Source organism: Montipora foliosa, chromosome 7, assembly GCF_036669935.1.
Source record: "Montipora foliosa isolate CH-2021 chromosome 7, ASM3666993v2, whole genome shotgun sequence".
Classification (NCBI taxonomy): Eukaryota; Metazoa; Cnidaria; class Anthozoa; order Scleractinia; family Acroporidae; genus Montipora; species Montipora foliosa.
In genome coordinates, this window is record NC_090875.1 from 17,681,268 (window position 1) to 17,696,262 (window position 14,995).

The following is a 14,995-nucleotide window of genomic DNA, read 5'->3' on the forward strand; positions in this document are numbered from 1 at the left end:
AAAAACAAAACAAAACAAAACAAATAGGGCATGAAGTTGCTAACCCGTTCCACCAGAGACCCACATTCCCTGTTATGAACACCTCTGTTCATTGACCTTTGTCTTGTAACCATTCTTCCCGGCCTAAGCCTAGCTACAAATATCGCGTAAAATTGCTTAAAGATGTCATCGGAAATTCGTCATATTTTCCTAAATATCTCACTTCCCCCCCTAAATATCGTGCAAAAACTCAAATATCCCAAATATTAAATATTATAAACTGATCAAAACCTCCACAAAAAAAAAAAAAAAAAAAAAAAAAAAAAACATGTGTTAACTCATAAAAGTGATAAAACCATAGTGAAATCCCAAATTTAATCTTTTCTTTTCCTAAATATCTCAGATTTTTTCTAATACCCCAGGAGCTTTTAAATATTTTAAATATATATCCGGATATTTGTAGCTAGGCCTATCCCAGCCCTTTCTGTCACGTAAACTTTGCTGATTTGCCAAGGTCTAAACGAGCTCGGTGTTTCAACGTGAGGTCACGGCGGCCGTGTTGTTGTTCTGGGAATTGAGCTCTATCGTGATCATGCAAACGTTTTCTTTTGTTTCGGTGGAAAAACAAGGTTACTGATCACGTGAGTGTTAACACTCTATGGATGGCTTGCAACCAATCTCTAGAGACACAAATAACATCGCTGGTGGACGAACAAAAAGAGTTAATGAGAAATCTTTTGTTTATCGTCCGCCAACATGGCGGCGATGACGTAACGTGAAAAACCATCTATTGGGTTAAGAAGTCAAGCCCTGCACCTGATGGAGTCTCTCATTAAGTATTGATGCGCTTTTAAAGATTGCGAACAAATTAGACTAAAGGGAAGTCGATGATAGGAGTGTACGTCCAAAGAAAAAACAAAAAAACAAGGAAATTTCAATGGCTTCTGCAGTTCGTCTACCAGCATTTTATCGGTTTGCACTATCGAAAAACAGTACTCTATGAGGTAAAGCCTCCAAGATTAGTTGAAAAATAAAGTTTGTGATTACCTTGTTATCCTGAGAGAAAATGTCGTCCATCCTTGTTTTGTCACCAGGTGTCTTTTCTGGAATAACATCGTCACAGATATTGCCGTTTTTCTCAGCCCCAAGCTTCATTTTATCCTTCTGTGCATCTTGAGCACTTGTAACAAGAGTAACATCTTCGTAGATTCCTTCATCGACATTTTCGCCAGGCGCAAAGTCACCCATGCTATTCCTTCGTGCGTCTTTTGCACTCGTTACAGCAGCAACATCATCGTAAATGACTTCTTCGTTGTCTTCATTAACAAGATTTCCGTATCCAGATTTTAAACTGAAAATGCTCTTCTTCTTGACTGGCTTAGGTGCACTATTAGCAACATGGGATTCATAAATTTCGTCTGCCAGATCTGTTTCAAAGAACACACGGCTGAGGGATGCCGTCTCGCTAGCTAAATTGCTCTCTAATGGTATCTTAGTCACAGCCGCATCTGTCTCTGTTTCTGTTTCATATTCAATGATATCGATATCCACTCTGTCGTATATAGCATTGTGGTATTTTTGTTGTACTTGTAGTGATTCGGACAAGGTAATTTCCTGCCATACTCCTTTCCCATTTTCCCGAATTAATTTTTCTGGCCCCATCTCTATAGTAACTGTCTGCACCTCGTACATTGGCACATCGTATAGTACTGTTTCATCGATTCCCTCGTCGTCAAAGTCATCGAACTCAGAATAGCCTTTTCCCTTTCTTGGAGATTTTCTGAGGAGAAAAATGTTATGTGAATTATAATTATCAGTGTAATAATTGTCAAATGTACCAACCTTTTATCTTCGTGGAATGTGTTTAGAGATGACCTTGGCCTCAAGATATCACCGACTTATTTTTTTCATGTGTGGTTGACCCATGCCTCAAAGGAGAACTCCAGATTACAGCGAAAGTATCTGCACGAGGCGGGTACGCCCCTTACAGTTCTTAATTGCTTAAAGATCATTGTTAAAGAAAAAAAAAAACAACAAAAACAAAAACAGCAGTAGACTAGCAACCTTTCTGGCATGATTATGGTGCTTAAGCAAGAATCTCCCTCCCCGAAGGGGTTCCTCTCCACTAACTGAAAGGATAACTCCAGATTACATGTGCACGAGGCGGGTACGCCCCTTACAGTTCTTAATTGTTCAAAGATCCGATGATATTATCTACTTTATCGCCACTTTATTTATGACATTTCCAAGGCTCTTGCCAGACACTTTCCAGGCCCGTAAGAAGAGCCACGGACGCCTTATTCGGAAAACAGAAAAGGTCGTGCCTGCACTGAGAAAAGACTTAATTGGACAGATCCATGGCTACTTAAAACCGACGAATGCCAAAGTATAGTTTTGCTTTTATTCAAATTGGACCTTGTACTTACGTTCAACATTATTGAAATACAATTTATTATGTCAGGTAAATACGTGTGGGGGCTATATTTAGTAAGGAGGTGTATTGAATGATCTTTATTCAGCATACCATTTTCTAAACAAAACATTCCTTCCTGTGGTAGAGTATCTCTGCATTAATGATTAATGATTGTCTGTTTTCGTTTTTGAACTTTCTTGAGGCCAAAGTTTGGAATTTTTTACGTGTTATGGTTGCCTCTACTTTTCCCCTTTGATTGTTCTTCTAAGGCATATTTCTAGAACCAATCTGCGAACAACCTTAAACGATGAAGAAGAAAAAGAAAATCCAAAATGGCAAATGACGAAGAAAAATGACGAAGAAAATACCATTTGATTGGCCACCTGTAAGTTTCCTTAATCATTATTTTCATTGACAAGTCAGAATGCTTCAGTGGTTTGTGGCCTTCGTAATTTTCTGCATCGAATTACCCTTCAGCGGCATTGTGTCACCCGAAAACTGTATTTCTCTTAGCCAATCAGAATGCAGATTTTTCATATATATATATATATATATATATATATTTTTTTTTTTTTGTGGTTTAATTGCTTGAGAAAGTGGCGCGAGATTTGTAGGCTAATCTCCGAGTCGCCATCGCATAATTTCGGCAATAAATTGAGAACCACCCTATCAACAAATCATCATAAAGTAAATAACGTTTACTCAACGACTGTAACGAAAGCAGAGAGACAAGGCAGTTACAGGGAGAAGTCCAAACAAAAGGGCTGCTGGAATGACTTAACAAGACAAAGAGAGGAAAAGTCTGTGATTTAGTTTGACTTGGAGGAGATTAGACTTTCACAAAAGTCTTCCTAAGAGATTATTGTAAGTTAATTACTCCTTTTCTACAGAGTACTTTCCAAATATTGCCGCGCGAAGTTAGCCATCGCAAAATTAATGTTTTTTTTTTCCTCAAAAAGTATTTTCAGTTAGGGGGAAAGCAATAAATCATTACTACGAAAATAAGCTTTCCAAAAGCATATAACTTCCTTACATAGAACTGAAATATTTCATAAAAAAGAAAGTTGAAAGAAAAAAAAAACAAAAACACTAAATTCAGTTTTCCACACAAATTTGGTAATTTAAACGTTAATTATGAATTTTTGAATACAAAATAAAAATGTTCCTCATTTTATCAGCTATCTTGGACCAAAATTTGACAGAAAACTGATCAGGCACGAATATTTTCAGAATTGTTTTTAGTAATCCGATTAGCAATAATGTATAATATAATAATCCGATAAAAGTGTAAAATTTGCGACCCGTTGCTAACGGCAACGAGACAGATCACATCACGGAATAATTTACATCTGTTGGCCAAAAACAACCCAGATTAGCGTCAGATTAATTATTGAATTGGTATTATCCATGGGGCACTTTCTCAGTGGTTTTACCATTTTTATTCCAAACTACACTTGAGACTCATGAAGCAGAAATGAATTATAGTAGGATATGCGCTATCCATAGTAAATTTGTAGCATGTTTTTGTAATGGTACTCACCGAGGTACAGCGTATCAAACGTAGATTCTTCTTTTTCCGGCTGGTCGCCAACACTTTGCAGCGGATTTCCCAAAGAAGGAAAGTCCTCTAAAAAAACATAAGTACCAAAATATTAAAAGATGCTACATTTATTTGCAAGCATACCAATAGTACGCACGTTTAGCGTTTCTTCAGTTTGTTTCTGAGGCAGGGTTTCTGATAGGTAATATAAATTAATTAAGCGAACATGTTACAAATTCTTAATGTAACTCTTTAATTGAACCAGTAAAAGTTTTTTCAGTTACAACAGGCCGGTAGCCTTCGTAAGCTCGATTTCCGCCGCGCTCTGGAGTGCGGTCTTCGTTCCTGTCAGAGAGACTTTCTGTCGAGGGAGCGCGGGCTCCTTTCCCGAAACAACGGGCTGGTAATCCATTGCAGCCTCATAATTGGCAGTGAATTGAATATTGCGCAATCTCTAATGGAACTTGGTGAAGCAGTGGTTTCTTTAGTTCTTGAAGGAATGGATTTCAGGGCCTGAATTGAATAATAAAACGTCTGAGATCTTAAATTCTTTCATGAATTCTCATTGTTTTCGATTGTGTTTGTATCCCTCACTTAGTGATGATTTCATCAGAAAGAAAAAATACAAAATAGACCCTTCTCCAAAAGGACGACAACGGATTTGAATGAGTTAAAATTGAACGGAATGGAAAACGTATACCAGAAATAGAAAGAGCACCTTTATTTTAGTAACCCTGTAAAGTTTCATCGTATTAGGTGTTATATCACCTGAGAAAACGGTAAGTTGATAATTTGACAAATTTACAAACGTTTCATGATGGCTGGGGGTATACGCCAAGCCCCCAGTCACACAAACGTCTGTTTATTAGTCAAATTACCAATTCACATTTTCTCAGCTAATATAACACCTAATACGCTGAAACTTTGCAGGGTTACTAAAGTAGAAGTGTTGTTTCTAGTGCTGGTATACGTTTCTAATGTTAGCTTATTTGAATTTTCGGCCGCCATTTTGCAAAAGGGTCTATTATAGGAGCAAGAAGGGCGCATTGGTGAGAGCAGTCGCCTCTGTCTAATGTGGCCGGGGTTCGATTTCCAGACTTGGCGTGACATGTTGGTTGAATTTGTCGGTTCTCTACTATGCTTTGAGAGATGTTTTTCTCCTGGTATTGCAAATTTTCCTCTATCCTCAAAAACCAACCTACGATTTTGATTTGACTTGATTTGAGTTGATTTGATTTCTGAGCAGTCTCCAATTAATGCGACAGCCCTAAATACAGTTTATACTTACAACGAAGTTGATCATCATCATCATCATCATTGTTATTACCTGAGTCGCAACCATAAAGAGCAATGCGCATGCCCGCTGAAGTTCCAATAAAGCTGACGGGATGGATTCGAATGTAATGAGCACTCGTTCCATTAAGAGACACATTCTTACCAAGGATGTTATCGTTTGCTTTAAGCTGCAGGTAGATAGAGAATTAATTTTATGTTATTCAAGCCTTGCTCCAGGTTAACGTGAGTAGTACTCTGCGAGTGTGTTAAAGACAGTCAATGTTTTACCCACCCTTTGTAACTGATTATAGCCCATTCACACCAACGAGACATGTTTGATAAACTGGATTTTACAAAATGAAAATCAGTCACAGAAAAATGTAGGCCTGGCCTTTACATGAGATTCAGGTGAGTTTCAACACATGCTTTGATCTGTGCTAAATTTGTAGTGAACAAAAATCAGGATACATGACTTAAAAAAAAACAATTTGAAACTGCGTTTAACTAAACATGTTCAAAACATGAATGAAGGGGGTAGTTTCTAAAGAAACTGTGATGCTGCGTCAGTGGGGAAGTAGTATACAAAAATTTGGTTTTATCAACGGAGTTGATAATGTAAATTGGCCACCGTACAGAGATTCTAAAAGCTGACGTTTCGAGCGTTAGCCCTTCGTCAGAGCGAATCGAGGGATTATGGGTTACGTGTAGTTTTTATAGTAGAGTAGGAGATACGCTATTGGTGGTAACATGGCAACGTGAAAAATAGGAATATATTAGTTAAATGAAAAGCGTTCGTTAATACCGTGAGGATTAAGGGTGCCGATTTGAAAGATGAATTTTTGTTCCAGATTCTTGCGGCTTTCCGTCGTACCTAGATGTAGGGAAAGGCCGCAGATAGCCATGTGGTTTTTGGAGTGGTTAGGCAGATTAAAATGGCGAGCGACTGGCTTAGATGCATCCCTGTCATTCTTCTCAACATCGCCAAGGTGTTCGCGGAATCGGTCACCTAGTCGTCTACCTGTCTCACCGATGTATAATTTATTGCATAACGTACCGGTTATGCAATAAATGACATTTGCGGAGGTACATGTGAAACGATCGGTGATCTTAACAGATCGCTTAGGTCCCGATATCTTGCTAGTGTTGACAATGAAAGGACAAGTTTTGCATCGTGAGCGGGCGCATTTGAAAGTGCCGGGTTGCTCGTTAGTTTTGAGCGCGCTTCTAACTAAAAAGTTGCCTACGTTTTTGTCGCGTTTGAATGAAATAAGTGGAGGTTGCGAAACGATTCTACCGGTCTCGGGATCATTTTGGAGTAATTTAAAATTACTAAGAATGATGCTTTTGACTGCGTGATTATGAGGATGGAAAGTGAGGGTGAATGGAATTCTGTCATTCTTATCTTTTTGTGACGTTTGTAGTGATGACTGACGATCAAATTGTTGGGCGCGATGATGGCCCGCTTTGACCACAGAGACAGGATAGCCACGTTTTTCGAAGAACTGGCACATCTCCTCTGATTTGCTGGAAAAATCGGAGTCATCACTACATAGACGTCGAAGTATGTTTGTATTCTTTTATTTTATCTTTCGGTTTGGTTTTTCTCGTGGGTTCGTTTCGTATTGTCATCGGTTTCATGCGTAGTAATTACCGATTGTTCATCACTTCTTAATTTTTTGCGAATATGTGTTATCACGCCCTGTTATGTAGTCATCTTTGTAATGTTTTGTTATCTTTTATACTTAAACTTATTTAAGGAAATTGTAATTCACTATTCACTTGCACTGCAACTGATGAAGGTCACAGACCGAAACGTCTTTTTATAAAATTTTTTATCATTTTAAGAATTTTTACTGTATATATTTTCCTTCGCTCGAAGTTGTCCGTCCTCGTTTCCTATAACAATTTTAAATTATCTTCTCGAGGTTTAGACTGTGAATCCTTTCGGATCCTTCTATATATATATATATATATAAAGAAAAGAAAAATATATAAAGAAAATTTCCCGGGAGGCCCACGCCTTAAACACGTAAATCACCTCTTCCGCGATGGCTGTGTTGCCAGCATGGTTGTCCTGGTGGTGTAGTGGTGATCACACCCGACTAGTAATGCGGGGACGTGGGTTCAAATCCCGCTCAGGGCAAATTTTCTTTCAAACATTTATTCAGTTACATATATAAAGTATATATGCTCGCTAGTTTGAGCACTCTGGCATGGCTTAGATGTACCACATGTGTACCACATTTACCACATGTACCACATGTGTGGTACGCGTGGATTATTGACTGCCTCTCGACGGCTGCTGCTCTGAGACTTTTTTTACACCTTTTTCCTTGCGGTGTGGTTCGTCAAATTTTTGTTGCTTTTCTGCAGTGGTGTGTTCTTAACGACGCTCTTCGTCATATTGTCGATGCTGTTTATGCCGAGCCGTTGTTTTTTGTACTAAACATTAGTTTTAAGGTTTTCGATTGGTGTTTCCGTCTTCCCCTCAAGCCAAAATGTTGAGTCAAGATCCACCACATTGTCTGAGAAAGAACTCTTGGACTACCCTCACCGAGACTTTGTTCTATCCACAGAATTTCTTCCTCCTCGGTTCAGTATCAGTGCGCTCGCAGTTTTGGGTCTCTTGCCTTGCCTTGTTGTCGAAGACACTTCACTTTTCCCTCAAGTACCAATTTTCGACTGATGGAACTCTCGATCTCGTATTGTAAAGTACTTGTAGCCATGGTGTTTTAAATAGCGGTCGAGGGCCGGCTGCCAGCATTGATTTTAAACTCTCAGGTTCGTACTCAAACCTGTCTTTTGTACGTATTTCTGTGTAGAAGGTTTGCAACATTTTATCGAGTTGTTCGTATTCGTACTCTTCCATTTTTGGTTTACTTTTCTTTCAGTCGTCCATTCAACCAGATCCGTGTAGCTTTTAAGGTGTTTTTGTTTTTTGCACTTTTTTAAAGTTGCTCAAAGATGTTTTGGTTTGACAAAGAAAACCGACTGTCAGCCTTTGTTTCCGTAGCAACTTTCGTATTGCACTCCATAACCTCTTTTGGCACTCTAAAACACGTTAATGCATTCGTCATTGACCAATCAGAAACGCGATATCTTTTGCGTGTATAATAGTACATAATACATTAAGCCCTGTTGCTCCGGAAGGTAACGGAAACACCTGCCGTCCTTGGGAACAACCAAAAGTAACTTGTGAAATTCACATGAACAAATCGCGACCATCACTCCACTAACGTGCACCCTGTCTGTCGTCTCGTTTTCTCTTGGTTTTACCACAGTTTGCAAGGTATTTCAGGGTCCTACATAGCTTATGAGCTCTGAACTGCTTGGATTTCTGTCTGTTAAAGTTGTCCGGGAAAGTTAATGCGTTCAGTTTCCTAGCTAACAAGGTGATTTTAAAGAAACTCTGTTACTGCGTCAGTGGGTGAGTGAAGAACGCAAATTGGGTTGTTCAGTTGGCCGAAGGAGGTGATTGTTAATAACAGAAGAATTAACAATTGAGGTATAAAGCTAAGGAAGGTTTTGCTTTTGATGGAGAGACGGAGAACAAAAAAAAAATTTAAACGGCAAGTTATTTTTCGTGTAACTTATGTCCCCACAGAATCAATAAAGGCGTCTAATTCCATTAACTTGTCAACGTTATTGTTTTAATTTCTTGTCACTATGCGAGGGTCTCAATGGGGTTAACCGATAGAGTTAAAGAGCCAAAATTTTAGCCGATAACCGTAAATGCCACCACCCCATTGAGACCCTCCTATGCTCTTACCAATAACGTTGCTCCACTTTGCCAAACAAAACTCTTCACAACCCACTATCCCTTATGTTTTTCCGGGCAACCGTTCGAGACGTTGGCTTTCCGATCTCTCTACTGTGGCCAATGTATACATATCCGCTGAATTGATACACAACCAAACTTCCGGTTAGCACCTCAGTTTCTGCCTAAAACCATAAGAGTAGGTCCTGTCAGGACCAATTGTACTTTACAGCTAATTATGAAGCTATGGTACCTTGCAAACTTTCGTTACAATGTGTCCCCGTGTATCCAGTATGACAGAGGCATTCGTATCCATTTTCTGTATTATAACAGCTGCCGTTATAGCAAGGATCACTCAGACAAGAGTCAATTGCTAGAAGGAAACAACAAAATCATGATTCCTTTTGTTAATTAACAACAGTTCACCGAAGTAGAGGTGGCTAGTGGTGATTTTCTGACTGCTTTAGAACGTACTAAAACAGTAAGATAATACGGCACAAAGTAAGTTTAAGTAATTTATTCCTGCCATGATTACAGTATTTTCGGGCGCAAAACCCCGGCAAGTTGTTAGGAAGTGAATAGCTATCCACTCTTTACTAAGAAGTATAGTATTTTAAGAAGTATTAGTATTAGTATTAGTATTAGTATTAGTATTAGTATTAGTATTAGTATTAGTATTAGTATTAGTAGTATTAGTAGTAGTAGTATTAAGAAGTAGTATATTATGAGTTAAAGGTTGATATGGGGATTAATCTCGGTCAATAAAGGAGAAGTAAATATATACCAAGTGAAAATCTCTGACCATTCGTTTTACTGGTCTTTGCATGCTCCTCCTTGAAATACATCCATGAACGATCACATCCGTTTTTCATAGCATGTAATATATCACATCATTATACTAAACGTTTTCTTTCAAACGCGAACGATAACATTTTTTTCTTTATCAAGTTAGCCCTCATTCCATTTTCCTATCACTGAGTGTTCCACGCACACCAAGGTAGAAACGTTCTGAAACCACAAGGCGGTGACGTCTATGCAAAATACTGTGAATCCTTCTATGTGACTGCGTTGGAAAGAACGCCTTCGTCAAAATGTGAGTCTACCTTACTTGGTTTTGCACACAAGCTTAAAGTTTATGCAATAAAAGTAAAGCAACAGCTTGGTGTTGACGATGATTTTATGATGATGATGATGATGATGATGATGATGATGATGACGATGACTGATGACGACAATGATGAGGATAATGACGATGATAATGACACTGTTGATGACACTGATGATGACAATGTTGATGATAATGTTGATAACAGTGTTGATGACACTGATGATGATAATCTTGATGATAATGTTGATGATGATGATGACAATGATGACGATGACGATGACGATGACAATGATGAGGATGATGATGATGATGACGATGATGATACCCATCGTGATCATCATCATCATCATCATCATCATCATCATCATCATCATCATCATCATTAAATCCTTTAATTCACCGAACAGAAAAACGTTACCTTGTTCACAGCTAACACCTTGAAAACCGCCAGGACACGAACAGCTGTAATTACTACCAGCACTACTGCAGTTTCCTCCATGTAAGCAAGGAAATTTTGTGCAGAGATCTACATCTGTTAAATTAAAGTGAGGCAATGGACGTTATTCAATCTCAAGAGCAATAATATGAAACAACCGATTGTTCTGTTCGGTAGAATTAAAAAAAAAAAAAAAAAGAAAAACAGTGTACACATGTTGAAGAGCCACAAGATTAACGGGAAAATCGTCCAAATGTCTTGAAAATCCCTTATCCAACCTTAGGTCACCCAATTAAACTAATGATAACTTCTGTTGTCAAAGTGTGTGGAATTACATTGGCAATTGACCCCTTGAAAACCCCAAAGACTGTCGACACATGTTCAAGCATGACTTATGAGAATGGTTCACCACTAAAAAACGTATTTCTAGTATTGAAGTATATTAATTCGTTTTGTTTGTTAAAGTGGCTATGTCACGCAAAACAACGTAATTTCATGAAACCCAAAATGTCCAAAATGTAGAATGAAACATTGCAATAACCACTTAAAACTGTTGAAGAGCGCAAAAGAAATACAACAAAAGGGAAGAAAAGCATGGGTGGACAGAAATGGACAAGATTATTGAAACGGATTGCATTTCGGTAATTTTGAATAAAGTCGGCCTGACGTTTTTCAAGTTTAAGGCAAATCGACTGGATAAAGGTCGTCTTTTTTCTCAGAATCATCTTGTTTGTGATGTAATGATAATTTTATCAGTAGAGGAATTCCTCATTAACATCTTCGAGACTTAAACTCGTGATTAACTAAAGATTTCTCCTAAACACCCTAAAATAACGTGACATAGCCCCTTTAAATGATACCAAAGGGAAAATTTTGTTATAGGGATCCATTTGTTCAGTTTTCGCTTATTTTCAACTTTTGTGACGACAAAGGCTTGATCCAATTTCTCCCTGTGGACCCTAAACCAGACACTTTTCATTGGTGCATTCAGCTCTTTTCCTGAAATGAATAAATGCGCGCTCTGGTGGTGCACAGAAGTGTACTTCACTGAATGGGTTTTAACAGCGCAAGGTTGCATTTCGTTAGTGGTTCACGATCGATCGATATCATTGCTTTTCCCTACCGCCCATTGGAAGACTGCTATCAATTCCGTTTCTCCGGGAGAGATCGTTATAATAGTGACCTAACTCGGTTCAGTTTTCAAAAATCCAAGTACAACTATACTGAGAATTTCTTCGATTTTTGAAAAACAAAAGCTAGATATGTGCATTTACCTTGACAGTTAACTCCTTGAAATCCTCTTAAACAGTCACACTGGTATCCATCGACATAATTGACGCATGATCCGTTGTTCACGCATGGCCCGCCGTGACAATGGTCTACCACTAAAATTAAAATGATTGTTCAAGTAGAGGCATTCGAAGACAAAAGTTACACTTTCATTGAATTGTGTATTAATTGAAAAAATGTCCGTTTCTGGTTGTTGTTGTTGTTTTTTTTTTTTTTCGTTTTCTTTTGGATGTTTTTGTTTTCCTTTCTTGATTTGATTGATTCTTCAGTTTTTAGTCTGTTTTCATTTGATTTTTTATGTGGTTTTCTATAAATTCCTCACCATATACATAGTAGTCATAGTAGGTTCAATTGTCTCTCATTTTGATTTCAACCACAAGGAAACATTCGTTCGTCAGTGCATTATTGTTCTTTGTTATTGAAAGGAAAATTTAATGAACAAAAAAAGGAAATATTGTTTAGATTCGATCCGATTACGGTCATTTATCACATACTGGGCAAAGTTATTAAATGCTGATTGGCTGAGACGGAGGGATTTTTTTGTTAATCACGAGGGCACTTTTGGTAATAAAGAGGGCATGATTACCTGATCTTGATTGGTTAACAGATGCCTAGCCAGAGCAAGCGTGGGTACAAAAGAATATGTCTCCACGATTCTGACTCTGATTAAACGATTTTTGTCCACATATCATTAAATATATTTTTAGCTGTATTTCTGTTGACAATAACGTCTTATTGAATTGAACTGTATCCAAATAAAAGCGTGCTTGTTGTGATTTCCAAGCTTAGAGTGCTCATTGAACCGATTGGTCAGTTAAGTTGATTGTCACTTGTCGCGGCATTGAACGAGCTTCCCTCAAGAATGTTGCCCTCTATTTGATAGCTATGTAATCGCAATGTGCCGTCTTGCAATTAAGGATTAATTTCACTTCTGTATTCATCCTTTTCTCCAAATTGCACTCGTCGCTTGGATTCGGGACTCGGGCAATTTAGTGAAAACTCCCAAAATACTGTTGAAATTAATCCTTAATTTTCCTCGGAGCCATTCGGCTAAATCATAATCCATATAGATGGACTGGTTATAAAACTCTAGAAAGTTAGAAAACAGTAACATTGCGTTTCGTGTTAACTTGACCGTGACCATGCACAATCTTTTGTCCTCGGTTCACAACTAAGTTTTGAATGAATTAATGGAAATTGTAGGTAGGCTGTCTTTTACAAAAAGGGTGTTGTTTGTGCATGGTCGTGGCCAAAACAGTGAACAAAAGCATAAAGCATCTCCATATATTAATAATGATTACATATAATTTTCAGTGAAAAAAACCCCTTCCTTTCTACTGTTCCTTATGTAAAGGGTTACGATTTATTGACGTAACGAGATTGACTGTGTTTGTCGAGTATGCGTGCGAGATTGAAATTGACGAATGCCTTACAGACCTTCACAATTCTGTCCCTGAAGTCCTTTGGGACACTCACAACTGTAGCTGCTTAGATTGCCGGAACATGTTCCGTTGTTTTGGCAGGGGGTACTGGAACATGGATGCAAGTCTAGACAAAAAATAAGAATTACTACATAGTTCAAGTTTGTTTACTTGAATAAAGATCGCATGTTTCGTCGAACGTCAAACTCGACTAGTTAGGTTCTTCTCGCTTTCCTGATTTTAACGCCTTTCGCAATAAATGTACAATCCTGGATAGCCTAAACAGGTGGAATAAACGCAAAGATAATTATGATTTCTGGTTTTCTCGGCGTTTCCATATTTTCATTCTGCCTTGGGAGATGACGCTTATTCAGTTTCGCTGCCAGGGACTATTGTTGACACAGTTTTGATTTTCGAAAGGGCAATTGGTTCATGCTTCTGAAGATGAAAAAGGAATTATCCTTACATCTGAGGACAAATGCCATCGGATGTATCCATCTTCCATTGTGTTCGTACTTTAGGTGACCTTGTGACACTAACATACCAAAAAGGTGAGTTTAAATCTACCTTGACAATTGTTCCCTTGGAATCCCCCAAGACAATCACACCGGTATCCATGAACGGAATTGACACATGTTCCGTTGTTCAAGCATGGTCCACTATAACAATGGTCTACCACTTAAGAAAAAAAGAAAGAGAGATTTTCCAATTAAATGCTTTTTTTTCGAAATATGAAATAAATCAAATAGCAAAAATGTTGATTCCACATCATGCTCATAAAAATATGACCAGAACGCTTTAATCGATTGGAATCGAAATATTAAGGCAGAAACGGTCAGCCTTCATCGGTCTGTTTATATAGGAATGGTTACAAGGCGCTAAGATCTGTAACCACTCGTTCAGAGCAAGCTCTTTGATTTATCAAATTTACAGATGACACATGCAGTGTTCATCCCTTTTTTGCGCATGCTCAGATAAAATAAGATGTCAAGGATTCAGCCTCCTAATCGTTTAAAGGGAAAGATGTATGGTACAGACCTTCACAGTTCTGTCCCGTAAATCCATTTGGACACTCGCAACTGTAGTTATTCAGATTTCCTGTACATGTCCCGTTATTCTTGCAGGGGTTGCTGAAGCACACATCCAACTCTATTGAATAAGAAACAAGAGCTCATCAAGTTGAGTTCATCTACATCATCATTATTATCATTTATCGTCATCACCAACTCCGTTATTATTGTGATCGTCATCTTCATCAATGCTGCATGGTGTATGAGTCCGTGGTACAAGCCTCTTCACAGCTATATGAAAAGAGTGGGTACTACAAATTTAACGCAAACCTTCACAGTTCTGTCCCTTAAATCCATTCGCACACTCACAACTGTAGTTACTCAGATTTCCTGAGCAGGTGCCGTTATTCTGACATGGATTGCTGAAGCATGAGTCCAATTCTAAAAGACAAATTGAACCGTTACCTAGTTAAAGATGTGGATTTTCCGTTGATTGTTTTTGAGCCGAGGTAAATTTGTATTCATTATTGTTGTGACTGTCATGTTCATCAATGCTAGTGTATGGGTCTGTGGTAGAAATCTCTTCACAGCTAGCTGTCTGAAAAGAGCGAACAGTACAGACACAAACCTTCACAGTTCTGTCCCTTAAATCCATTCGCACACTCGCAACTGTAGTTACTCAGATTCCTGGAGCATGTTCCGTTATTCTGGCATGGATTGCTGAAGCATGAGTCCAATTCTAAAAGACAAATGGAACCGTTACCTA

The 14,995-nt window shown here is 38.2% G+C and overlaps 1 protein-coding gene and 1 long non-coding RNA gene across 2 annotated transcripts in view; both read right to left on the reverse strand.

Moving 5' to 3' along the window:
* Positions 1 to 3,956, reverse strand: part of LOC138009989 (uncharacterized) — a 4,380-nt gene extending 424 nt beyond the window's left edge. Inside the window, exons 1-2 of the mRNA XM_068856964.1 lie at positions 3,933 to 3,956; positions 1,027 to 1,759 (exon numbers count right to left, since the gene is read on the reverse strand). Coding sequence (XP_068713065.1) covers positions 1,027 to 1,671 — 645 coding nt within the window. The 5' untranslated portion in view covers positions 1,672 to 1,759; positions 3,933 to 3,956. The remainder of the gene's footprint in view (positions 1 to 1,026; positions 1,760 to 3,932) is intronic.
* A 9,860-nt stretch (positions 3,957 to 13,816) lies between these two features.
* On the reverse strand, positions 13,817 to 14,970 carry LOC138011236 (uncharacterized). The gene is made up of 4 exons (XR_011124664.1): positions 14,858 to 14,970; positions 14,560 to 14,670; positions 14,258 to 14,368; positions 13,817 to 13,897 (listed from the first exon to the last, which is right to left on the reverse strand). It is a non-coding gene; the product is annotated as an uncharacterized lncRNA (long non-coding RNA).
* Between the last annotated feature and the right edge of the window lie 25 nt (positions 14,971 to 14,995).